Here is a 25,850-nt window from a genome sequence, read left to right as displayed (position 1 = left end):
GCCTCTGGTKTTTCATTAGTAGAATGAATAATATTGGCTATTTCATTGTACTGTCAGATTTGAGATGGGAGGCGCAAACAAACGTTATTAAAAAAACATTTGTTTATTCATGAAATAAAATATAAATTAAGAAGACTCTGCCTTTTATCTTATGTTTAAAGTAAAATAAATTATTAGAGACTGGCAAGAATTCATAAGTGAATCTGCCTTGTTTTTCCAGGAGGTAAAAGTTTARTCTCTGTATTCCCCAAGAAGATAAGACTGCTCCAGTTTATGTGCAGGAAACAATCCTGGCTTTAAGGCTTAGTTTTTGTAATAAGTTGATTTCCTTTTTATTTGTATCAATGCTGATAACTTCAGAAATGTTTATGGAGTGAAAATGTGGAATGTATTTTGTCTAGGGGGAATTAACAAGATAAATAGAATTTTTCTGAGTCAAAGTACTTGTCCTCATGTGTATACCASCAGTGGTTAAAATGAACTGCAGCGTAAAAAATGTGTCAAATTCGAGTCAGAATCAGTTTTCTATGAGGATGCCACTGTATAGTGCAGAGTGCTGACAGCAGCAGCAGATCTGTGATACTGGAATTTTTTTCAAATGTCTTTCTATAGTCCTAATATTTGGTTTTAGGACAATGTAATCTTTATAATTGGGAATTTTGCACTTGGGAAAGTTTTTTCGCTTGCCCAAGCCTTTTTGATATAAACTGTAAGTAAAATAGAAGTTACAAGCTCTTTATATGCTGTTACATATTTTGTGTCCTTTGCTGTGCTATSATCTCTTACTTGGAAATACTTAAAATGATAAATATTATTTGTTGAGATTTTTTTTTGAACCATTATACCAGCTATTAATAAGAAATGTGCCCTAGATATCAAGTAAATGAACTGAATAATTTTGATCTRACTAGACAGCTAGAACACTTGATTTGAAYGCCTTGTTTAGGTTAATCTGAATACTGCTGCTGCTTTAAATTGTTCAATTTTTATTTCAGGTAAAAAGAAAGAAAAAGAAAAGGAGAAGAAAGAGAAGAAGGAAAAAGATCATAAACCAAAACAGAAAAAGAAGAAGAAAAAAAAGAAGAAATCAAAACAGCATGGTAAGTTCAGTTTATATTTTTTTAAGTAAGTGATACCACCCAATGTAGTTCTAGCATTAGATAGTAAAACTTGTTTCTAAACAATATAAATGTCAAATTTCAGAAATTTTGAAAAATTAAGTTTTAGCCTTAAATATAAGAAAGATACTTGGGTTTGTGATTTATTTTTTTCTTACATTTATAGCCTGTCTCTGTGCAATAGACCCAAATACTGGATAGATGTTTTTTCTTTCACAAAGAGATTTGCTTCTTCTTCTCATCTCTTTTTAAATTCTTCATTTGAAGCTCTGTATACATGTTCTACCTCTTTTGCTTGGACATTAAAATTATTGTAGTATCTAGTTGTATCTTGTAGTATCTATTGTAGTATCTAGCTGCTAAATTTCAATGGTTTACTGTATACAATGCACCCCCACTTKAACCGTTAATCCTTAACAGCTGACGTTGTCATCGCTGTTATAACAGCCTTGTCTGTTGCCTTGAAAAACAGGGATTATGTTTTATGGATTATGTGTTACTCTTTCCAAAATTTGTGCTATAACAGGAAAATGCTTCCAAATCATGCTGTGCTTCAGTGGGAATTGCAATATTGTAGACTTCACCATCTTTAAACTGGAGTAATATAATATTAAGCTATAAACTTCAATTGCTTATTTCGCTTAAAAACCATKGGGAGCTTCTTACTTGCATTGAGAAGGCATCTAAGTATTTTTAAGAAGATACTGATAAATGCTAGATATGTGCCCAGTATTGTTCTTTGTTTTTTTCTTCTTGTGGTCATACGGTGGTTTGTCATGGGCTGGGGTTTTCTTTTTTTTTTTTTTTTTTTTTTTCCATTTTTTTATACCCTTGGACTTCCTGCCAGTGTCTCTTGAAACTTAGATGCTTGGCAGAAGTATCATAATTAGATTCCAACTTCTAGGTGCCTTATCCAATGTTTGTAAATGTGAGAAGAAATGTGAGAATGAGCCAATAGGCCCATTGGCTCATCAGAGATCTTAAATCCAGATGCAAAAAGCAGTGTGCATACAACTTGAGCATTTTATTCATTGCAAATTCGTCTTGTGAAAATCTAGGTTTAGCAATCCAGAAGTATTCAATCTGGTTTTTTTTTAACTTACCTAAAATTAAAAATTAAAATACTCTGGTGGATTCTGACTCCAGTGTTTGACCCTGAAAAACCCCATCAGACAAAAGCAACAGGACTCTTTCTCCAGGGCCAWGTCACTCCACTCCAGGTGTGTTCAGACGTGTAAGGGCTCTGTAAAGGCATGCTCCTTTTCTTTGGAATCAAATGGAGGCATCTTGGGGAAGAAGAGGGAGTGGGTACATTGTGTGCCCCAGATAGGTTTTGCACAAGGCTTTAAGGCAAACCAACAAACCCCCCAAAACTGTTTTTTGTCCTCTGAGTGTGTCTGTGATTTAGTGATTGTATAAAACCCATGTGTAGCTGAAGGTGCAGCTGGTATTGCCTATTATTTCTGCTGCTCTGTTGCAGTGAGGTTGTAAGCAATGCAGCATAAAGTAATCAATTCAGCTGCTCCTTGAGTTGACTACARTGAATATACTTGGGAAATGCTGGAAATAGTGTGCTTTGGACAGAGACAATAAAGAGGAAAGTGACTTCATGGAAGGTGATTTAGGAGAGATGGATATTGTGGAACCCATAGCAAGAACACAGTAGTTACAGGTGGGAGCAGGAATGCTTCCAACAGAAGGATGGAAGTARAGTGATCTGATTTGCTTATATCTGAAGTACTAAGTTTTAGGAGTAGTAAATGGGTAGCTACTCATAATTACTGATTGAAGCTGTGAGYTTGTCTGGTGGGCCCAGAGGAAGGTCACAATAATGATCAGARGKCTGGAGCACCTCCCCTATGAGAACAGGCTGAAAGCCTGTTTAGCCTGGAAAAGAGCAGGCTGGGGAAGACCTTACAGCAGCCTTCTAGAATTTGCAGGAGACTTAAAGGAAGGATGGGGAGAGACTCTTTAATAGAGAGTGTAGTGATAAGGTGAGGGWTAACAATTTTAAACTGAAAGAGTGTAGATTTAGATTAGATGGTRGGAAGAATTTCTTTTCTGTGGGGGTAGTGAGCCACCAGAACAGGTTGCCCAGAGAAGTTGTGGATGTCCCATCCCTGGAAGTGTTGAAGGCCAGGCTGGATGGGGCCCTAAAAAAACCTGGTCCACTGGGAGGTGTCTCTGCCCATGGCAAGGGGCTTGAAACAAAATGATCTTTAAGGTCCCTTCCAACCCTTACTATTCAGTGATTTACAATTACATTGCTTTCCTAGGACAGTCCTCCAGTCACTGTGATTAGGGACAAGCTTGCAAGTGTGTTTCTTGAGGGTGTTGCAAGTAGTTTATGTTAGGGGAAAACTGGTATCAATATAAATGTCAGTACCACTGATGTTTGTTGTCTGTTGTCTGTGCTTGTGTGTGTGCTATAACAGCCTCATCCTGCTCCTCTCTCTGGCTGAGCAGGAAGATAATACAGAGATCTCTTAAGTACAGAGGGGATCTCTGCAACAGGTGGGCTCAGACACTGGCTGCCCAGTAGCTGCCTCTGGATGCCTGTCTTTCCAATTTCTGTTGCCTGCAGATGCAAGCTCATGGGGCAGCAGCCCCACTGCAGTACAGTCTCATTTCTGTGTGCATTCTAGCACTCCCAGTGCTGGCCAGGGCTCCCCAGGTCCCCACCAGCTCCCATGCTTAGAGAGGCACTTCCACCGAGAGCTGGCCCTTGCAGACTCACCCCTTGCTCCCAGGCCATTTCATCTGCTCATCAGCTGGTCCAGCTTGATCCATGCAAGCAATCAGACACTTAGACTGGCTATTGTAGCATAAGCTTATTGGCCTCTGTGACCAGAGATCTCCGGGGAGGGGCTGGCACTGCGCTTTCTGCAGTCTCTCTGACTGCTGGCACCACAGGCACATGGACCCTTCAACCTGCAGTCCTGCTCCATTTGCTGGCACAGACCTTGTTCAACCTGAATCCTGAATGGAGAGCCCCTCCCCCAGGTTAAGAGCTGGAAATGAGATTCAGTAAGGATCACACAACAGTTGAGGTTGGAAGGGATCTCTGGAGGTCTAGTGGTCCAACCCCCTTGTCCTGGTGCTGGTTGCCCAGGATTACATCCAGACAGCTTACCAATGGCTATTCCCCTGTTCTCCCCATAATTGTTCTTCCTTAAATCACTTCAGTCCATCCATTTTCCCCACCTTTTTTTTCTTCCCTAAACATTTCATAATAAGTCATTTGCAAGCTCAAAGTGATTTTCCCCTACATTCCACAGTGTCCCCTAGTGGCAGCCCACTGGGCTGTGACTGCTCYTAATTCAGAACATCATCCAGAGAACTGCTCTGGGTAGCACATCATGCTGGGTGTCATGCATGGATGATGGAGGTGATGGCACTGCTGGGAAAGTCTGAGAGGGGCAGGGAGTTTTTGTTGTTTGCCTGCTCGTACTCCTCCTTTGGGCCTGTGAATGTTTACTCTTGGAATCTTGGAATGCTACCTAGCCCATCCCAGGACCTGTTGGCCCATGGAWGTCTCCTGAGATGGGCCTGGGAACATCCAAAGATGATTTCCTGTGCTCCTCTGCAGGTGTACAGACAAGCTTTTATCACTTAAACTGGCAGGGTCGTCTGTGGGTGCTCCTAGGTAGCAGGGCAAGAAGTGCTGCAAGCAGACCTAAGGCAAAAGAAAGAGTCACCAACAGCATCTCTAAGGATAGCAGATGGTGCAGGATGCATTGTGGGAAAAAGAAGACTGCATAATATTCTAGGAAAAATTATCCCTCTGTATACTCAGAGATGGGGGAGTTACAATTAGAGATGCTTCTTTTAGCTATCAAACTTGATAATTTTTTTTACTGGAATTTTTTTTAATGAAGTGTTACAAAGAGCTTTTGCCATTTCTTATTTATACTTTCATCATCCTGATACCTCAATGTTGATATACTTAACTTGTCAAGACAATGCTGCAGTATAATCTATACACAATTTGGGGTTGTTTTTGCATTTGCCATAAATTTTACTTTAGTAAGAGTGACTTCTTTTCACTTTTCAGATTATTCTGATTATGAAGACAGTTCTGTTGAATTCCTGGACAGGTGCTCCTCTCCCTTAACCCGGTCCTCAGGCAGCTCTCTGACCTTGCGCAGCATGTTCTCAGAGAAGAACACTTCGTACCAGTATCCAAGAGCTATCCTGTCTGTTGACCTTAGTGGAGAAAGTAGGTTGAATGAACAGTCTGAATTCAACAGTAGGTTGAATTTCAGGTCTAATGAATACCGAATTTCAGGTTTAATTTGTTAAGAAAGAGAATTTTAAGAGAAATAATTTGGTTTATGTTTGGGATTGTAGCTCTAAATATGGTGAYTGATTTATCTGTCATCTGTTTAAATCAAAATGCTTACACTGTTCTGCATTGTGTAACATTGCTTTGGTTAAATGTTGCTACTCTGCTTCTGAGGAGAGGATGTTAAAGGCGCTTTGCAGAATTCATCTTGAAATCTCATATACCAGCAGTGTGTTTGGGGGCAATCATTTTGTTAATGCAAATTAAGATTGTTAACTGTCAAAACTCTCTGTATTTCTGTGAATTATTGTGTCTCTCCACATACAATTTCACATACATGTATTTTTATTAGATCTTTCAGATGTCGAGTTCTTGGATGATTCTTCCACAGAGAGTTTGTTACTTAGTGGTGATGAATACAATCAGGATTTTGATTCAACTAACTTTGAAGAGTCTCAGGATGAAGATGATGCTCTCAATGAAATTGTTAGATGCATTTGTGAACTGGATGAAGAAAATGGCTTTATGATTCAGGTAAAATTTGGTGTGTGGAGTTATATTTTCCATGTGTATGTTTTGCTTATGGAGGTGCCCTTTTGATTTGTTGCAGACTGAAATTATGTAGAGAACTATACATAAAGCAAAAATGAACAAAATATTTCTTTGTTCTGCACTTGGCTCTGTTCAGTGGATGCAGAGCTGTTGCTCTAGGATGGAGTTTCTCTAGTAATTTGATACGTAGGACGAATTTGTAAGGAAAGATAACTTTTTTTCTTTATAGCCAGCTGATATATTTGGAATAAAGTATCCTTTRCCACACACAAACCATTGCTTTTGTCACCAGACCATCATAATTAAATGAGCCCTTTTGACCTGGCCCTCATGCTTTGCAGTACCACTTGTAGAAACCTCTCTGCTCACTGTAAATGTCCCTCCTCTGTGTGCAATGTCTCCTGTGCAGACACTAAGTACTGTCAGTACTGTGATGTGTGTTTCATCTTTAGAAAAGCACTTTCTACACTAGATATCACTACCAGGTTTTAGAAATTGCTGAGAATTTGCATCTTAACTCGGTATAGATAAAACGGAAGAAGAATATTCCATGTCTGCACAGCATTCAGAAGTTAATGGATTGCAACTCCTGCTACTTATTTATTTGTACTCCAATGAGGAGAGCATTTCCCATCCATTAGTAATTCCAAGTCTTTTTCTCAAGTAATTTATAATGTAGTGGTTAAATCAGATGCAAAACAGCAGTGAGGAAGAATTCAGTTGTCAATAACTTTAAAAAGGTCATGAACTTCCTGTGTTTTTTACCCCCATTCAAAAAACAGGTTTGTATTCAACTCTTACTGTGGCACAGTTCCTGTTGACAGTATGCAGCCTTTTGAGTCGAGTTTTGAAGGAAATCAAAGTAGGACTGTCATGTGTCAGTGGACTCACTGTTTTGGAACTGACAGAGTCCTGAAAACAATGGGCACCCAGGCTATCCGTGGGAGCAGACTGAATTGCAGTGCTGTGGTGGAGGAAGTGAGCAGGAGTTCAGCTGTGGTAACAATGTGGAAAAATGGACTGGTGTAACAATCTTTGGAGACAGGGGAGGAAATCGTTGCTGAAGTGACAGGAGGAAAGATTACTTAGGTAATAGGTTTATGCTTAAAGGCWTGTCAAAGCAAAGAGGAGAGATTTTCATCAGTGAGCCAGCAGATATTTAAAACACTGGCAAGCACAGAGTTGAGAAAGGGAAATATCTTTATAAGAGGTAGTTTCCTGMCTGTTTTTGAAGTCCAATGGCAGCCTGATTTTTCCTCTTCATGCTTGTCTCACTGAGAGCAACCAGTTTGCTGTTTCTAGGCTCTCATGTCTTACCACTTCTATTTTGCKCTCCTATTCTCTTGTTTCTCCTCTTTCATTTTCTCTTCATTTTCTTTTTCTTTTAGATTTTCCATTGGTGCGATATTAAAAGCACATCTTTCTAGCGCACTGGAGAGATGCTTTGTAAATATAAATAATTAAACTGAAGAGTTTTCTACTTTTCACTGTTATGCTGTAATGTATTACATTATCTTTCTACTTTACTATAATATTATACTCCTGTCTTATGTTTCACTACTAAATGTGTAGGTGCTAAAATACTGAATATTGTAATAAAATGCTATTAAATATTACATCTTCAGTTTCTTTTTTTTTCCAGTCTGGAGTTTGTGGTTGAGGTAACTTTCAGATTTAGATCTCTTTTTTTAGCTTGATGTTTTTGTCTACCCAAACACAAATTGCCCAGCTAAAATAATCTTGTTCAAACCAGCTATTTAAACTAAAGTGCTATTCTCTGCATTTTGATGATACAAGAAATAGTTTCTGATTTTTTTTCATCTACTAGTCTCAGTTTTAGTTTTTGCTTTTGTTTTTTTTTTTTTATGTCAGTGTGAAGAATGCTTGTGTTGGCAGCACAGTGTATGCATGGGATTGTTGGAGGACAGCATTCCAGACCAGTACATCTGTTACATCTGCAGAGATCCACCAGGTACGGATAAATCACCTTTGTATGCTGCTCTGCTTGGGATTTTCGAGCAGAGATGTTAGAAATTTGCTTAAATTGTTCAGGCTTTCTCTGTTTTGTGTTACATGTTATGCTGCTTTGAGGCAAGTGATTCTAAGTTTGGCTCTGAGTAGAAACTTACTTTTGTGTAATATCATGGTCAGCTGTGCTAAATCTTATTCATGAACTTAGTTACAGTTGTTTTACTTGTTGAAACTTAATTTCCCCTAAACATTAACACTTTTTTATGTCGGTGTAGTCTGGAAAGCCTTTCTAAAGAAATTGTTCCTATTCAGGGATCTGTTTTGCCAATACTTGGAATCACATTTGTTCATTTTAGTATTTTTGTAGAGAGAAAGGACTCATTACCACAGTACAGTTAAATATGCTGTGGATGGCATTTCATAGTAATTGCAGTTTTATATGTACGTTTGCCCAGAATTGTGTAAAAGTGGGGAATTGAATATGTAAARTATGGAAAAACTTAGCGCATGTTACAATAAACAATAGTGCACAAACAGCATATGTTGAACTTCAGATGGGTTAAATTTGTAGGAACTAGGAAAACTGTTTACTTCTAAACTGAACACGTTTTATAAGGAAGATGTTGATTTAAAAATTATTCTGTGATAAATCCATTTTTCTTAATGGTTATTTGGTGCAAAACTAAAGAATTTTGAAGGAAGTTTTTAATTTTTTTTTTCTTAACAATTGATTAAAAATGCACATACCTGTCTTCTGGTGAAATATCCAGCACTCCAGCTGTTTCAAAAGGGCAATGAGACTACAACATCAAATTTACTTTCATTCTAAATTTAAGAAGTGTAATATGAAAATTGTTTGCAGAGTTTTTCTTAGCTATTTTTGAGATAAAATATTAGGAAAATAGAGCTGGTTACATATGCCCAAGTGTGAATCAAAAGTGGTGGTGGAGAGTCTTGTCTGATAGTTCTGTGTGGTGTCTCTTTGAGCAGCCCAGCTTTTTCTTACTAAACCCAGCTAATTTGTCTTGTGTTCTTTCCTTGCACTGTATTAGGTACTTCGTTTTCCCCTGCTATGCAGAGTCTGTGTCCCTAATTTTTATCTTCTCTCCCTTCCTAACCATTACTTCTTTTCTTTCTATGTCAGGAGAAAAAAGTCATTCTCAATGTCAGTATTTTAAAGTGTATTGGGATAATGGGCAAAAAGGAGATAGACAGGGTATTCTCCTGAAAGGTATGAAGGGCTTCCATCAACCTGTTCTTTGTTCTGTATATGATGATAGTATGGTTTGAAATTGAGTGTAAGATATTGCCATCAGTCCGTCTGGGTTCTTTGTTGTAAAGAATAACATTGCAGTAATTAGCATTGTGCATTTTTAGTTTTGGGTGGGCTTTTTGTTTTGTTTTTGTTCTTTTTTTTTATTTTTAATTTGTTTGGGTTTTTTAGTAGTTGTTTAGCTGCTGTAGAACCATTAGCTAAATGCTGATTCTTGCTGGTTGGGTTACAACTTAGCAGGGGAGACCTAAGGCCCATGTACATCAATACCCTCTCTAGAAGTCTGGTGAAAGGCATGTCAAAGGAGAGTGCAAGAGCTCTGCTATCAGACAGCTTTAAAATATCTGCTTTTCCTGAAGCCTTTTCCTAGGCTTCTATTAAATAGATATTGACTTAATAGGTATTGAAGCAAAACATTTGTCTTTTAGAAACAAACTGGGTGTTTTGGATATGTCCATATTAAATGCATTCTCTAATGCTTCTCTTGGTAACTTAGGCTTTTTTAAAAAAAAAAAGAAAAAAGGAAGTTGCAATATTTAGATAAGTAAAGCACCAATGTAAACTTTTTTTTGGTGGTTATTTGGATAACAGCACAGATCTTAATGTGATGTAATTTGATTGCAAAGGTGATCAGATTTTAATTTCAAATGCCGTTTAGAGGGGTCTTGAATTCAAGCTTATTTTTGCTCTTAAAAGTTTTWAGACTTTCCACTTAATCCACAAGTAATATATAAATAGCAAGTTCTTGAGTCATCCTTTCATGGACGTTAGGAGATATTTAGCCAAGTGCAGCGTATAATTATAACAGTCTAGTTGTAAATACAATTCTGCTGTGGCTTTAGATGGCCCTCAATTTGTTTATTACTTACCCCAGGACAGAGGTGGAGTGCCAAATATCTGTATGACAAAGAATGGCTAAACAATGGACACATGTGTGGATTATCRTTTTTGAAAGAAAACTATTCTCATCTTAATGCCAAAAAGATCGTGTCAACACATCACCTACTGGCAGATGTATATGGGGTAACTGAAATACTGCATGGATTGCAGCTGAAGATTGGGATACTGAAGTAAGTATCAGTCCAGGGCTTATTTTCCAGCTTTATATATTCAGGTAGCAGAGATTAGAATTATTCCATATGTGTTTTTCTCTCACACTGAAGTTCTTTCTTGTATGTTTTAAATAATTCAAATGCATGATGTGGAGTGCCCTCAGCTTCAATAGGAGTTAGGTGTTCAGCACTCAAGCAGATATGGTCCGTTGGGATTATTGGTGATCTTTTTGGGGTTAATTTTGTGTTAAAGGTGATATTCGAGATTTATCTTAAATTGATGAATGACCTAGGTATACTTAATGTTTGGTAATCGGTAATTAAGACCTGGAATGCTTAGTAGTTTTGTGCTCTAAAGGTTTTTCTCTATAACTTGCTTTTTTTCCTCCCCTTCATTGCAGGAATAAGCATCACCCAGACCTTCATCTCTGGGCTTATTCAGGGATGAAAAAAGAACAAGAACAAAGAACTGTTGGGGTAGAGAAAAAATTAGTGACTTTGCAGGATTCTGTTAATCCAGTTGAAAGGACGTGTCATAGTCAAAACCATAAAGAGCCACCCAGTATACCCCAGAAGATGGAAGAAACATATATCACAAGTGAGCACAGTTACCAAAAACCACAGAGTTTTAGTCAAGACTACAAAGCAGTCACTGACCCTATGAGCTCAGATGATGAAGATACAAGTAGCTTTGAGGAAGATCAGGAATATCACACAGAGAATAAAAACTGTTTACAATATTCTTTTAAAGATATTGGCATGAATGAGCAGGTAAGTATCATTCTTCATCTGGGAAATTTTATTTGGAAAAGTGTGTTCAGTCTGATAAAACTGAGGTACATACAGGTATTTAAAAATGTTCRTTGTTGTAAGTTGGCATATTTATCCATTAGGTCAGCAAAAATCACTAGAAGCAAAGCTGGATCACTAAAATAGTTCCAGGTGAAGTATATTCATTTCAGCTGGTATATGAAATACAGAGTATGRCTACAGTATTGCCTATGCTAAAACTTTATTCTCAATCTAAAGTTTTGAGAGAAAAGAAACACTATTCTTAAAATGCAGAGTCTGGGAACAGAACTTACATGATTGTTGCAAGGAGAGGAAAATGGGACAGGTTTCCCTTTTTCTATCAGTTCTCTCTACATGTGTTAGGGGTTTTTTTGTGGTTTGTTAAACCGAGGCTTTTGTAATAGTGTTTATTATTGTGCTGTATTCTTTTAATAGCAACGCTACKTAGAATGTCATCCACAAGTAATGATTTACTGACCAACTAATTTCACATCATGTGTGCAACTGCTTTTCAGTCTTCTGTACTGCATATTTCTCCTAATGAAACATTTTTAGTCAGGATTATCTTTTGCTGTTTAAACATCTCTTTCTCATTTTTACATTAATGATTTGGATCCATTRTTGGTGGAAAAGTTCTGAAACTTGTTAATTTGGTTTTAATGAAGAGTTCTCTGAGCAAAAAGCMAAGAGAACCAAACCTTTCTGTATTCTACCAATACCAACTGCGCAAGGATAAGTCATCCAACTCATCTTCCTTTTAAAGTATAGCTTCTGGTGTGGAAGAAATGAGTTATGATGCATCTTTTTTCTTTTTAATTTTAGTTCTAAATGTGGCGTGTAAGCTGTGTAGTCTGAATGGGGAATTTTTAACTCATTGTAGTTAGAAATACCTGTTTGTATCCTAAATTGCATGACTATCTTCAGATTTATAGTAAGGAGACATGCAACAGTGTCAAATATACTTGCCTTCCAACAGCAGTTTAAATTGTCATTGTAAATAGTAAGTAGTATAAAGACATTTAGAATTAAGGGAAAATATGCATGAGCAGTGAAACAAAATWAATGTTTTCTTCAGAAATTCAAGCATATATCTAAAAAGCAAGGTGCTCACTGTTTGATACTGTCCCAAACAGATCCTTTGTGGTTTAAGGGTGTTGTTTCTTCTGGGACACTTTGGTCACCTTGCCAGTAGTCAGCCTTAATACTAAAATAAGGTTTTCTTCCTAAACGGAAGAAAATCTCTTCTTGSTTTCTCCATGAACCTTTTTGCATTTACTTTAAAACGGACATGGAATACCTTTTTTAAAAYTATCTGACTTCTCTGTAAGGTGCCTTTTTTTCTCTCCTTGTCAAAGTTTGGTTGGGGCTTTGAATTTTCCTTTCTAGCATTCTGCAGACCCTTGAGTATTCTAGTTTTCCGTACTGTTTTGTCTTACCCTAAAYTGCAGTTGTTAAATACTTCCTTTTTTTCTTACAGTGTTTGGATTGGCAGTTACCAAGTCCCTTCTTGGGCTATGCATTATCTTTAAAATTCTATTTTGTTTCCTTGGTTTTGCTTCTGAAAGCACAAGCCTTCCCTACCAGAACCTCCTTTTATTTCTTGACCACAAACTATCCTGCACTGTTCTCCTGCTGTCACTCCATGATTGCCTGCATTGATCCCACATCTCAGAGGAGAACCTGGATTTTGTGATTATTTTCAAGAACTATTTACTAGCCATTTGAATAAATATTGAGGTCATGAGAGGAAAAAAAAGTAAATTATTTATGATATATGGTTACCTAGTTTTGAAATTTTCTCTAACTTACTGAAGCAGGCTGAAAGATTATTTTGGTTTTAGAATTATGGACTTGGATCCTTATACAACAAGGGAAAAATGGCATTCCTGTGTTTTTAGAGAGGGTCTGAAAGTTGAAAGGAATAGAGCATGTCTTATTTTTCTTGGAAATATTTTTCATAAGATTACTAACAAGTTTGAATACTGAAAACACARTGAAAGCAAACCTGATGTCTTCATAGAAAAGATTTTAAATATCATAAAACATCAAAACTCTCATACCTCTTAAATAAAATTTATCTTTGATACATAACTTCAACTCCTTTAATGAACATTATGAGTATTAGCAACACCTGTCCCATCTGACTTGCTAATAAAGCTACCAGCAGGTCAGTCTGGATTTTATTTGTTTAATTGGTGATTTTTTATTGATTTTAAGTCCTAAAAAGAAAGATGGATTTTTTTGTTTAGGTAGTAACTTAAAATCCATCAGTTCCTSTTTTCTTCTTTACCTCTTTTCTCACTCTTTCTGTACTTGACTGGAGGGAGAAATATTTTAATAACAGACCTAACACCTTTTYTTTCTTATGTGGTATGGAAAATTTGCTGGGCTCTTCAGAGAAGTGTATTAATACAATGCATGTCACTCTGGCATTTGATATGAACTGACACTGTGTGAGTACATGTATCTGGCATTCTAGTCCTTCAAATAGAATCTGCAGTAGTGAAAGAACTTCATTGGATATGAAATCATAATGGGTATAAAGTGGAAACTGTTAATGCTGCTAATGAYTGGGGATGGCTGACCATTTTAACTYGTTAAATCTGGTCTAYTTCTGTTCACTAGCTRAAACATCAAATTTAGAAAGATTAAGATCTGGTGTATTATGTCTAGCTTGCTGTGAAGGTAGTAATTATTTCAAAAAGTTAATTTTCCTTAGATGCTATGTTTGTATAACTCTGCATATTACTGTAACTTCCCCAWACATGTTCAGTTCTGTCCCAGACTTGTGCCGGGAAGGTAGAATGGATCATAGCAGGTAGGAAGATAAGTTTTTTGTCTTAATCAGCAAACAGAACAGATTGGAGTCTCTCCCTCACTGGAGTTATTCCAGAACCATCTGGTCACAGTCCTGTGCCATGTGCTCTGASATGACCCTGCTTGAGCAGGGAGGATGGATCAGATGACCCACAGTCRTCCCTTCTAACCTGACCCATTCTGGGATTCTGTGAAATAGGATGTTCAGCTTATTTGTGCAAARTAGTGCCTGTTGACATCTTAGATAGTCGTGCATTGCAGGGAGCTTTTAATGGAAACAACCCTTAGGATTTTGCACAGTAGACCTGAGCAGTTCAGCACTTTATGATTTAAATTGCTATTTATATAAAAAGGGCACARAGGTACAACCTATCTTACTACATTGAACACAAAGTATTTGAGCTAATAAACCTTAGTATCAGGGAAAGGAGGCTAAAGGCATAAATGCTTATTTATGTGGAATTTGCATTTTGTTTGGTTTAGTCCATTGATGTCATGGGATGTGGCWTTTTGGGTGTGCTTTTTGTCATGTACACAGAAGCACAGATCTAAACCCCAGAGTTTATCATGTGACTCAAATGTTGAAATCAACACCAGAAATTAAAASAAAGCAAAAARAAATCTTAAATGGCAATTTTTTTCTTTCTGTTGCTCCTGTGAAGAATTCTGCTGAAGGAAACACTGTGTTTGTTTGTAATGAAAGAAAAGGCTCAGAAGAACAAGTGGACACACATCTTCAATGGCAGCTAAATCTCCTCACTCATATAGAGAATGTACAGAATGAAGTCACCAGCAGAATGGACCTGATTGAAAAAGAAGTTGATGGTAATCACATTGCCAGRTTACTTGTTAATGTACCTGTAGCAGCGTCTCTCATAATTAATGTGTTCAAAGTGATCTGAGGCACTGAGGATGGTTTTTTTTAGTATTCTGTTGAAATTTGGCTCCCAAAATTAGAAGCAGAGCTTGTACCCTTGGTCTCTCCATCCCCTTCCACAAGTTTTCAATGCCCAATAAAGTAGTTTAAGCACTCAGAACCCCTGTGCYAAGGCTCAGATTTCAGGAAGCTTAGATAACTTGTCTAGTCTTTGTCCAGATATGGATCATAAAGTTGATKGCTTCTTCTATACCTGGAGTGATTTTTGCCTGATTGTTCCAGTAATTGACAATGTTTAGGAAAAAAAAWGTTTATTGTGCCTTCAACTTTGGTTTTCTATGTACTAGCAAGAAAGTGATTTCATGAAGACAATTCAGTCTTCTTGAGAAAACTTGAATGAAATTATAGTCTATGAAAATATTGTAGCASGTGTCTATGACTTGTTAGTTACAGAAACTAGTAAAGGACCTTGCAATCTAATTATAGGAGTCCTTAATTAATCTTTTAACAATAAAGTTGTCTCCTTTCTATTTGCAGTTTTACTTCCAGTATCCCKGCTTTTACCTAGGCAGTGTTTCTAAGCTAACAGTGTTGACCTTTTCCCTTCTCTGTTTCTACAAGCAGAGAAATTCCTTGAAAACATTTGTTGAAGCTTGGAAAACCATTCTGTAATCTGGAYCTTGTCCACAGGACCTTGTTAAAGAGGCAGAAGCAAGCCTTGTGTTTAAGGGTTGCATTTTCTATTCTAGAACTATCAGAGAGGACCATGAACTGAAGCTGCTTTTATTTGTGTAGAGCGTAAATTGTGAGCCAAGGGTATAATTTACTCCCAGGTACTTTTTATAGCAACAATCAAATCAGAAGATTGGATTGTTCAAGAGAAATATGGAATTAGTTAACAAAATTTCTTCCGTTGAATGAAAATCACAGCCTCAGTGTATTCTTGCTTTTTATGAAAGACTAAGTAAGACAGAAAAGTTAATTCTTGTGGAAACTGTTTCTTAAAGACTTATTCTAATCAACTTCTTCCTTTTCCTTCTGTAGTTTTAGAAAGCTGGCTTGATTTCACTGGAGAACTGGAACCACCAGATCCTCTGGCAAGATTGCCTCAGCTCAAGCGACGTATCAAACAGCTCTTAATTGACATGGGAAAAGTGCAACAAATAGCAACACTTTGCTCTGTATGACAAAAGGAAGAATAAAACAGTAAAAATAGGTTCTTTACAGTGAATTTTCTTAATAGCCACAAGACTTGACAGGAAGACAGCAAAAAGCTGAGCATTTATCTGGTTCTTTGCTGATTGCATTAATAGCCTGATGCTTTAGAAAGAAGAGAGGAAGTTTAGAGTCAGGAATCTGTTTTACTGAAAATATAAATATTCAATGTCCAGACTTCAAAATGGTATATAATATACTGAGAAATGTCTTTCTCAGTATTTTAACATGTTAAACAAATAAATCCCCCAAAACAAGAAAATTCAACAAACAAGAACTCTGCAAAGAGCAATGCTGCTATTTTGAAACCCTTGGCAAACATTTCTAAATTAGCAAAATTCAGCTGACTAAAAATGCAATCCTCTTATCTTGCTAGTCAAAGATAGATACAGAGAGAGSTGTATCTTCTCTACAAAGAAATTTTTTAGATTATTTCTTTCTCTTATGAATGTTCAGGAAAACAAACATACTAGCTTTGATTTTTGAAAAAAATTACTTGTCATGGTCTCCCTTTTAAAATATTTTTTTAAATAGAAATCCCTAGAACAGCACCCCTAGGCTCCTTTAAAACAGAAGTTGCAAATAATGGTCAGATGTGCCAAATAATATTAAAATCACTGGGATGAGAGTTTGCTTATGACTTTTGCGAAGGTTTTTTCCAAAGTCCTACTTGGTGCCAGCAGTCCATCCAAAATTGTATCTCATTTATATTTTTTTATGTTCTATAGCAGTATTCAGGAATCAAGGTATAATTTTTGTCCTGGGTAGCTCTGTTCTGGTGTTGGCCCTCTGAAAACTTTACCATCCTCAGTGGGGATGAGGAATGACAAGAGCAGTTAAACTGTGGCTGTGAATATTCTAAACCACTAGAGGAAAAAATCACAAGATACCTTATCCAAGTTGTTTTTATAAAATTTTTCAGCTTCAGTGGACAAAATGTCATGAAACCAAAGGCAACCTACTTGCTCTGTTAGCTCTTGCTGGATTTTTAGCCCAGGACTTTTCCTGTGCTGATTAAGTTGCCGCTGTGTCCAGTGCTACATCCGTGTCTGTGTGTGTATGTGTATGTGTCTAAATACACATGTACATATATACACACCATCCACATTTCTATCTACGCATGTCTAGTTTTATTACAACAGGCTACAAGAACTGGTGGTTCATGTTACCTTTTAACAAGCAGTTTCTAAAATTGAAAATAATGTATGTACAGGTTTTGAAATTTGTAAAATATGACTGTTAAAAGGAGGCTATTTAACTGAGGACATTAAGATACTTGAACATTTTATGCCTCACATCTGTTTATCAGTTCTAGYTATCTGTATAAATGCATTTTAGAACCGATAGACAGTAAACTTGAATTTACCTTTTGATAAGAGTACAAGTCACTGTACATTCAAAAATTATTTAAATTTGCAAACACACTGTTCTATATGTAAGGTACTGTATGTAAAACTGTTTATTAAAACTATTCTGCATACTCAACATTTTCCACTTTTCTTCCTGATCTACATACAAATGTAAAAAAAGAAGTGATACTATGTACAGATGATCAAAAAATCTGGAATGCCTTTTAAGGATGCATACAATTGAAAAATGTGCCAAAGATGGATTATCTGGGAAAGACTTTGCAACCAGTGCATTGAACTTTTGCGATAAAACCATTATTGAGAAAGAAAGCAGCATGGCTGGTTCATTGCTAAAGTAAAMCTATCCTGACCTTTCCTCTTTGTCTGTCATGTCTGAAATGAGTTATCACTCCTGATGGCCAAAGCAAAATGTAAATCCCTGTCACAGAGCGGTTGCTATTTAAAAAGTCTTCCCACATCAAGCTTGTAGGAGACATCACAGCTGCGTGGTAACATGGAATCATGGAATGGTTGGCAACTCTRTAATGCAGAAAGAACATAAGAGCTGAGGAGTTGTTGGCATTTTATAGCAACTGTTAAAAAATAAAATACTCTGTGTTGTATAGTTGATGCTTAAATAACTGCTTCAAACATGAATAGTTGAGTGACCTACTGGCTTTTGGATATGTGAGACTTTTTTATAGACTACTCACTTGCTGCATATCCTTGAATGTGGTACTGTGTGTACTGTATAAGAGAAGTGTAAATCCAGAAGAATTACTTTGAAACAAAGTGGAGTGTATTTACAGAATTTATACAGCATACACTGTAGCAATATTACGCAATGTGTGTGCATGCGTGTGATGTAATATAATTGTAAATGTTACTGAAGGTGAAGGTGAACTTGGAGAGTTCAGGGGAGAGGACAGAGGTTTTATTCTTACTACAGATATGGAGGAATGGTATCCTGAAAAGGAAATGCTAAGGTCAAAGTTGAAGTTGCCCTTGCAGCTTTAATGTGTCTTCTGTTTGTATATGTAATGGCCTCTTAATTTACATGAATATGTAATTTTACCCCTCCAGATCCTGTCTTGTTCAGGATGGACTGTGCTTACAAAAACAATCTGTTCAGTATTTTTCTTTATGTTCATTGTGTAGTCATGTATTATAAAACTTCCTGCAGGCATTCATATCTTCTAAGAAATACAATCTCTGTGTCCATATGGACCATGAGCTCCAATCTCTGTGTCCATATGGGTTATGTATGATACATCATGTACTGTTGGAATGTTTCACAAATTTGTCTGAGTTTGCTTTCTCAAGTCGTGGTGCTGGTCTGTAACATGTGGACATTAGTTTCTGGCCCCAGTTTCTCAAGTATTCAAAGRTTTGGGATGCTGTTGAGGTTTTTCTTTTAGACACAAGTCAAGTGCCATAAAAATGCTAAGTGTTTTGCACAGAATGTAACCTACAGTTGATCGCTTCGCTCGTGTGCCAGTCAACCCCAGWGTGATCTGGCTCTTACCAGTATTTCTTCCTAGCTGGCCTTATCAAGAGAGTCTTATTCCTGTAGGCATAATTTTCCATCTGTCTTCCTGCTTTCTCTCTAAATAAGCCAGGGATGTACATGCAGTCTATTTGCAACATCATTTATTGGAGTGTGAATTGTGTTTGCATTGTTTGATGGAGGGGGCAGACCCTCTCTGAGGAAAAGAACAGTATAGGGCAATGTGAGGGCTGTTTGATATATGTGCACAGAAAGGCAAAATGTTTAAATTTGCAGCCTTTTTTCACTGAATAGGAGTTCTAAATGATAGGCAAAAGGGAAATGCCATTGTACAGAAGCCTCTTGTGATTTCACAGAACTAAATTGCAAACTTTTGGAGCTTTTGAATGCCCAGYTTTTTGTCTGAGGATTAGTTAGTTTTGTTGTTTTTTTTCTTTAATGGAGGTATCAGGGTGTTTTAGTTTCAAAGCCTGCTCCTACTTGTAACTGTACTGAAGGCATCTATATCAGGAATTCTGTRTTTCAGTTGCACTGATGGCAGCAGGACAGCAGTACTGCAGTCGTAAATGAAATGTAGTGTTGTTGCTGTGATGYGGTATGATGTGATAGGGCTGCCACATTCTAGTTACAAAATGGACATACTTCAGGTCATATCACAGGGAATGGGTTGGAAGATGCTTCCTGTTAACCCTTTTTTTGGGTAGCTGTAGGTTGAATAGTGCCCRTATTTTGGATATTCTGGCCTTAGATGCATAGATCTTTGTTGAGCTGTGGAGTGGTTTACAGTGGTAGAAGCCTGTCATTTTCTTTCCGATAGAAAAAGAATATGGGTTGCAATTTTCTGATAGATTTCCTGTATTTGCTGGGTGGCAAAAAATTGAAACTGTTCTTCCATGGGTGCAGTCATCTTGTATGGCTGACAGCCACCTGTCTCTCTTGATTTTGTCTCTGAGCTTCTACATGTGCTTCTCTGTTCTGCAGCTTGCATCTGTTTCTCCTTTTGTTCTTCAGCTTTCTGCACTCTGGCTTCTGTGCTGCCTGGAGGGTTTCAATCCTCTGTTCTCATGCCCAGTTCTTCCTGGCTGCTGTGGGAAACAGTCATSGGGAAAGGTCTCTGGCTTTTCTGTCCACAGCCTCCAGAATGTCCTGGGACCTGTGCACAGTTGCAGTGTGTGTATCAGGATCAAAATCTCCAGGTGTTTCTGCTGCCTTCTTTAAGTAAGCCTCTTCTGTCTTGTGCAAGTGGTGATCTCCCTCTACTCCCATCTGGCTTCTAACTTAACTAGACTTGAATTAATTATTACAGCAAAACCCCTCTGGCGCTGTTGGGCTCCAGCACTTCTTACCAGACTGAGGGTTGGGATGTAAAGGAGTCATCAAAACATTACAGTATAATTATAAATGTGTTGYAATGTTTGTAAACCACACTATTTTTCCTTTGTATTTGAAGGGAAACAATAGCCATTCTTCTTCACTGGAACTTTGAAAGGCACAAAACAGATCCTGAACTGAACTGGAGCTTAATGTAAAGATCAGCATGCRGAGGGTGGGAAGGACTCTGGAGGAAGGGGCTTCACAGCCAAAAGAGCAGCCAGGCTGTCCCAACTGCCTTGCCCTGTTAGAAGCTCTGTGGAGGTGCTGGTGTGTAAAGTGGGGGTGTGCAATGATGCCATCATTTGCAAGCAGGATGGTTTAGAACACTGGAACTATAAGTTTTCATTCTACTGCTTAAAAATGTTTCAGTATATGCACCTTAATTTTGGAGTGCTTGTTAAAGTCAGAGGCTTAATCACTTGAAATGCCTGTTGCTATTCTTGCATTTTATCAGCTCGCAATTTTCTTCTGTTTTACTGATTGCATATGGCTTTAGGTGGGCATTTTGCAGAGGCTGTTTGACATGCTTCAGTAATGGTTTCTATTATACTTTGTTATGTCCTGGGCACTGGGTGTGGGGGTCTGTCTTTAGCAATAAATATTATACACTATGTGTATATCTGTWTGTATATGGAAAGCAAATACAGAGCATGTAACGATGGTGAAAATACACTGCACCGAGTGCAGAGTGGGCATTTGGCAGCCATTCTGCACCAGCCTGAACAACCCAAATGAAAAATTGGAGACCACATGGAGAAAATGAACTAGCATGAAAAATTRTTGAGGAAGAAGTTCCCTTCCATTACTCTGTGGGCTGGATAACTAAAGCTGGTTCAATTGCTGTTTGTTTCAAACAGCAGTCTTCCTTTCCTGAAAACTGGCCAAGCCTCCTCTGTTCAGCTGTAGCCAYGTGCGTCAGTGTATTGTCACTAAACACTCTGAGAGAGGCAGCACTGCACTATGATTAAATCTTCTATGAGAGAAGCAAAATACTTTCTTCTGTGATTTGTTTTTTAYAATAGCAATAATGTTGACTGCATTCTAATACTCACAATAAAGGTCTGTTGAGATTGTTATGTGCCTGGGCTCCCATTCCATGGACTTTTCTTCTGTGAGCTAGTGAGTGTTTGACTRTGTTTTAAAATGTTAGGGAATCTTCAGTTGCATGTTTAGCCTGTAGTCCATAGGTTATGTGGAGTCATTGATGCTCATTTTTCTACATTGCAGAGCTTGAGGGAATCTTTAGTTGTACTTTAGACTGTAGGCAAATTACACAGTAAATTATTTAYAATACTGGATTGCTTATTGTATATGGTAAAGTAATTAGAAGATTTTTCTTTTCCTCAAGTGTTTTGGTGTCTTAATAATTTCAGGGTTTGAGTTTTGCAATGCACTTCATTCTTAAAAGTCTGTGTTTTTCAGCAACATGTTCACAGTGATGGCATCTCTTCTTGTGGGCAGACGTGTGCCTCTGTACAATATCATTAATTACAAAGTAATTTTAATTTCCCTTTTGAGGTTTGTATCATCCACAAGTTGTTCAGGACGTTACTGTGGTRGAAAACAAATAAGCCAGCAATGCTAATGAAGTTCATCTCTTGGACATCCTGTGGACAAGGGCACAAATGATAAGCAGCAGATGAATGAAAATTGGCAGAATCTCAATAAGCTATTGACACAGAAAAATTGGTCACAGAAAAAGTAGCTATTATCATAAATGTAGCAAACTTCAAAATTTTAATTTGGAAACATTTTAATCAATGTTGAAGGGACAGTCTCAAAGCAAGCTCTCAAATTTAAGATACAAGGTCAAATTCAGATCTTGGAGCAACACACTGAAACACTTTTTTTAATTAGAAGACTTAAGTAGAAGTTTTGTGAGTCAGGCCAACCATTTGGCCAGCCCAGTGTCTTGTGTGCAGTAGAAATAGGGCTCCTCAAGTTTCATCAATCTTTTTTCATTGGTGGCTTACTGAATTCACAGCTTTGTTATGTGCAGGAGTTGCGTTTGTCCTTGAGCTTCCTTTCTGATTCCACTTGGCTCTACACCATTGCCTTTAGTYCAGAGAGGGTTAAGTATTGCATTATTGAAAAGACCCAAAGCAGTTTTGTCCCACCAACAAACAAGAGTTTGGCACCCTGTTGCTTTCTTATGTGACTGGTGGTGACTTTTCTCACTGCCTCASCAAAAATTCAATATTTGTTTTTGTCAAATATTGAATCAATTCAAGATGCAAATACTGTGTCATGGGGTTGCAGAYCTGGCTCCTCCTTGGGGTTTCAAACCAATCTGCATCCTGGGTGTTGTGAGAATAAAATGCCTATTTTTCTAACTGGAATCACTGTGGTACTATTGGRTAGAGATAACTGTGTTATCTTCAATGAATAAGTAAGAAAAAAAGCTGTTTTACTTGTCCTAGAAATGGCTGATTCCTGCTGGGACAAATACAAATTCAAATATTCATACATAGGCTTCTTTAGGTTCTTCTATCACCAAAGRCACTTTTCCAAATGGTAAATTATAATTTAAAATTTGACAAGTCCTTTGCCCACTTCTCTGATCTAGCCAAGTTTAGCATGGAAATTACTGAAATTCCCCATCGTTCTTTCAGTTTGAAGAACATGTCATGTATGAAGTGAATACATTGAGAAGTGTATTATGTGGGGCTGTCATCTTGTTTTCCTTTAATTTTGTGTCACATGAGGGCTTAATCAGAGATGATAGAGATAAGTGCTTCACAAGGTCTTGGAAAGAAATGTGCTAAATGTAAACCTTGGTTCTCTCTCTGTAAGTGTAATAAATGGTGTTAGTCTGTTTYTATGTAGCTTTCTCAAAATGCGTGAGAGAATTGTCCAATATTGGTGCTTTATTTAACACAGRAAAACAATTTATTATTTTAAAATAAATGAACTGATTGATGTGAGCATAATTTCACTATGCTTTCAGTTCTTAAAATTTTTGCTTCCAATTTGCTGCCTCGTTCAGGAGGCTCCCTCAAATTCCTTTTTTAAGCTAAGATTGACTTCTCAGGCTCAAATTTTATTTGGGTAAGAGTGGCTTTTCTGTGGGTACAGATGTCTGTGTATTTATATACAGGAATCATTTATCCCTGGGCCTTTCTATRTGTAAAATTGCAGTTGCACATACTGTCTCTTCTGCTAAGAAAGTGTATGCAAAACTGGAACAATGAATAAATGTCTGCTTCTCCCTTGAGGTTTGTGAYTTCAGTGTCTCATCTCACTGACCTTTATCTTTCCCCCAACAGCTAGAGTTAGTAGTATAGATTGAGTAGCTTTTGCCAGATGATACAACAAACAAAACCCTCATWTCCAGAACTAGAACAATGATTTTGAAGAGATGATAGTTTTAAGGCTGTATTGGCCACAGGGACCTTTTCCACTTACTTCTTTCTGCCCTTCACTAGTGAGCTAGTGAAAATTTAAAATATTCCTCCATCTTTTCTTAGGTGCTAAAAATAGAGGTCAGTTCCATTGTCCCTTCACTGAAGGTTATGCAAGGCTTTTCTTACTTTGTATTTGACCAGCCAGAGATGGACAAGTGCCTCTTTTTCTCTGATGTATGTGAATTCCACRCATTCGTAAACAACTTTTTTCCTTTTTAATCCACGGGCTCTTGCATCCCCTTGAACATGCATGTACCAAGATGCCCACCTCGGTTTGACGCACATCTACAAGTGGTTTAGGTGATGCCAATTGCCAAAATTCTCTTTCTCAGTTTTTTAAGAGACTTTTAAGACTTGGCTGTTCTTCCCAACTTGAGTAGTTCAGAGGTTGTTTTCTGAGTGTTTTTAAAGGAAATAAAMCTCATCTTGGGCATCAACTCTATGCAGATATTGTGAGTTTGTGCTTCCTTCTGATAATAATAGCCCATTTGTTACTTCCTGCTTTCCTGTCTGCCTTACTCCATTATCAGCCTTTTATAGCGAAGAATAAAGAAGGAAAGTGAGTAGAAACCTTAATGAGCTCCTCTCCCCATTTGCTGTGCAACCTGAATGACACTTTTCTAATAACTTTAGAAAACTGGACTAAATCAGTATCACAGTCAGCCCCCCAGTGCCCCTGGGTTGTTTCATTGGCTTGCAGACATCACAGGACCTGTAAGCACTGACCGTGCAGGGCCTGGGCTCTTTCTTATGGATCCCCCGTGTCTGCCCCTCTGTGCAGGGGTCACACACAAACCTGAGACTCTTGAAGCACCCTTGGATCAGAAACACATGTTACTGTCAAACCTTCCTGATTTAGCTATGCTAGTGTTAACACCGGTTATTTAGTTGGATTCTTTTGCTCTGCTTGGAGATTCCCTACAAATGCTSTGCTAATCCGGAAATTCATTTCTTTCTGTGCCTGCTCGGTCAGGGTTGTGCCAGCATAAAGATTTGTCAGCTTTATGCTTCTAAAGGTTGCCTTTTTTTGGTCTGTCATCTACACTGAATGTGTTCTTCATCTTTTCCCAGCTTGTTCTGTCTGAAGACAGTTGACTTAGCTCAAATCCAGAATAGATTGCTTGAAAAGTAAATTCCAAAGACAGTCCCACTCAGTTTTAAAARACTAGTCATGCTGAAGCAAGCTTGTGCTGCTTTTGGAGATCATATTTACCATATCCATTAGACTCCATGGCGTGGCAGTGGTCTACAGCCAGCACAGAAGGATGCTTGGGTCACTGCTAGCACAATCTTGATCTGTAAGAGAGTGTCAGCAGAGTTGTTTCTAAGCTACCTAGTACCCATGCATCACAAAGAAGAGTGGTGCTCTCACTTTTTCTTGGAATCAACTTAAATTCAGCTTCAAACATGTGCTGTTATTATTTAAGTAGTTATTTTGGGCTTATTTATCCAACCACTTTTGTACAAGTGAGTTCTCATAATTCCTGGTGCAAGTACATCCTGACTCATAAGAGGTGGACAATTAATAAGTGAAACTCTGGAAGCAAAGAAATAATATTTCTCRTATGTTTTAGGCTGGGGATTTTGCGTGCAATTGGTACCAAAAAGCTTGACTTAGCAACCTTCATGGTCATACTKATCTTACTGGAGGATGAAGCTCAAGAAGTGAAGCTGCTTCTGTTGGATATTTGGCTGTGTTAAAGTGCATGGAGCAAGTGGGAGTAAAAGCAAAAGATGGAATGTAATTGACTCTGACTCTCAATTCACTTTAGCCAGCGGAGCAGCATCCATCCTGTTTTTCATTTAATAAACAACCACATGATGAGTTGTATTTACTCTGAATGCTGCAGTACCCAGAGGTCCAACTCTGGTCTGTCCCTCAGCAGGCTCAGCTCTTTAGGAATGCAAAAAAAGTGCACTTCCACTGGGAGCACAAAGCCTGGCTGCACCTTGGGGCAGGTAAGAGCCAGAGCTCTGCCCTGGGTCATGCCAATTTGCTCAATTTGGTTAATTTGCTTGTTGATTTAACAGAGCCCCCACCACCTGCTGTCCCTGCTGCCACTTGTTCTCCCCTCCAATGAGCGGGCTCAGTCGTGCTCCCTGGAGCAGGGATAAGAACTGGCTGAGGAGAGCCAGGAGGGCAGTTCCAGCTGAAGGGGCCTCTTGCAGTTTGCTCAGAAGCAKCATGTGCGTCACTCACCCAAATCTGTGCCCAGCCACCAGCACAGAARTGAACCCCTCCCTGTGAGGGGCACTATAAAAGG

At 37.9% G+C, this 25,850-nt stretch overlaps 1 protein-coding gene across 4 annotated transcripts in view; it reads left to right on the top strand.

Annotated features, from left to right (window-relative positions):
• The window catches only part of PHF20L1 (PHD finger protein 20 like 1), a 57,375-nt gene extending 33,963 nt beyond the window's left edge, over positions 1–23,412 (top strand). For 2 of the 4 annotated variants that reach the window (XM_057379071.1, XM_057379069.1), the window contains 8 exons: positions 996–1,100; positions 5,173–5,337; positions 5,756–5,937; positions 7,828–7,927; positions 10,074–10,269; positions 10,653–11,022; positions 14,523–14,685; positions 15,782–23,412. In XM_057379071.1, coding sequence (XP_057235054.1) covers positions 996–1,100; positions 5,173–5,337; positions 5,756–5,937; positions 7,828–7,927; positions 10,074–10,269; positions 10,653–11,022; positions 14,523–14,685; positions 15,782–15,924 — 1,424 coding nt within the window. In that variant the 3' untranslated portion in view covers positions 15,925–23,412. The remainder of the gene's footprint in view (positions 1–995; positions 1,101–5,172; positions 5,338–5,755; positions 5,938–7,827; positions 7,928–10,073; positions 10,270–10,652; positions 11,023–14,522; positions 14,686–15,781) is intronic. The other 2 variants (XM_057379072.1, XM_057379073.1) reach the window with 1 other exon arrangement.
• The last annotated feature ends 2,438 nt before the right edge of the window (positions 23,413–25,850 follow it).

The sequence above is a fragment of the Malurus melanocephalus genome, unplaced genomic scaffold (genome assembly GCF_030028575.1).
Source record: "Malurus melanocephalus ecotype Western Australia unplaced genomic scaffold, MMel_1.1 scaffold_385, whole genome shotgun sequence".
NCBI lineage: Eukaryota > Metazoa > Chordata > Aves > Passeriformes > Maluridae > Malurus > Malurus melanocephalus.
Note: the sequence above shows the minus strand (reverse complement) of the source record. Positions and strands in the feature narration are given on the sequence as shown.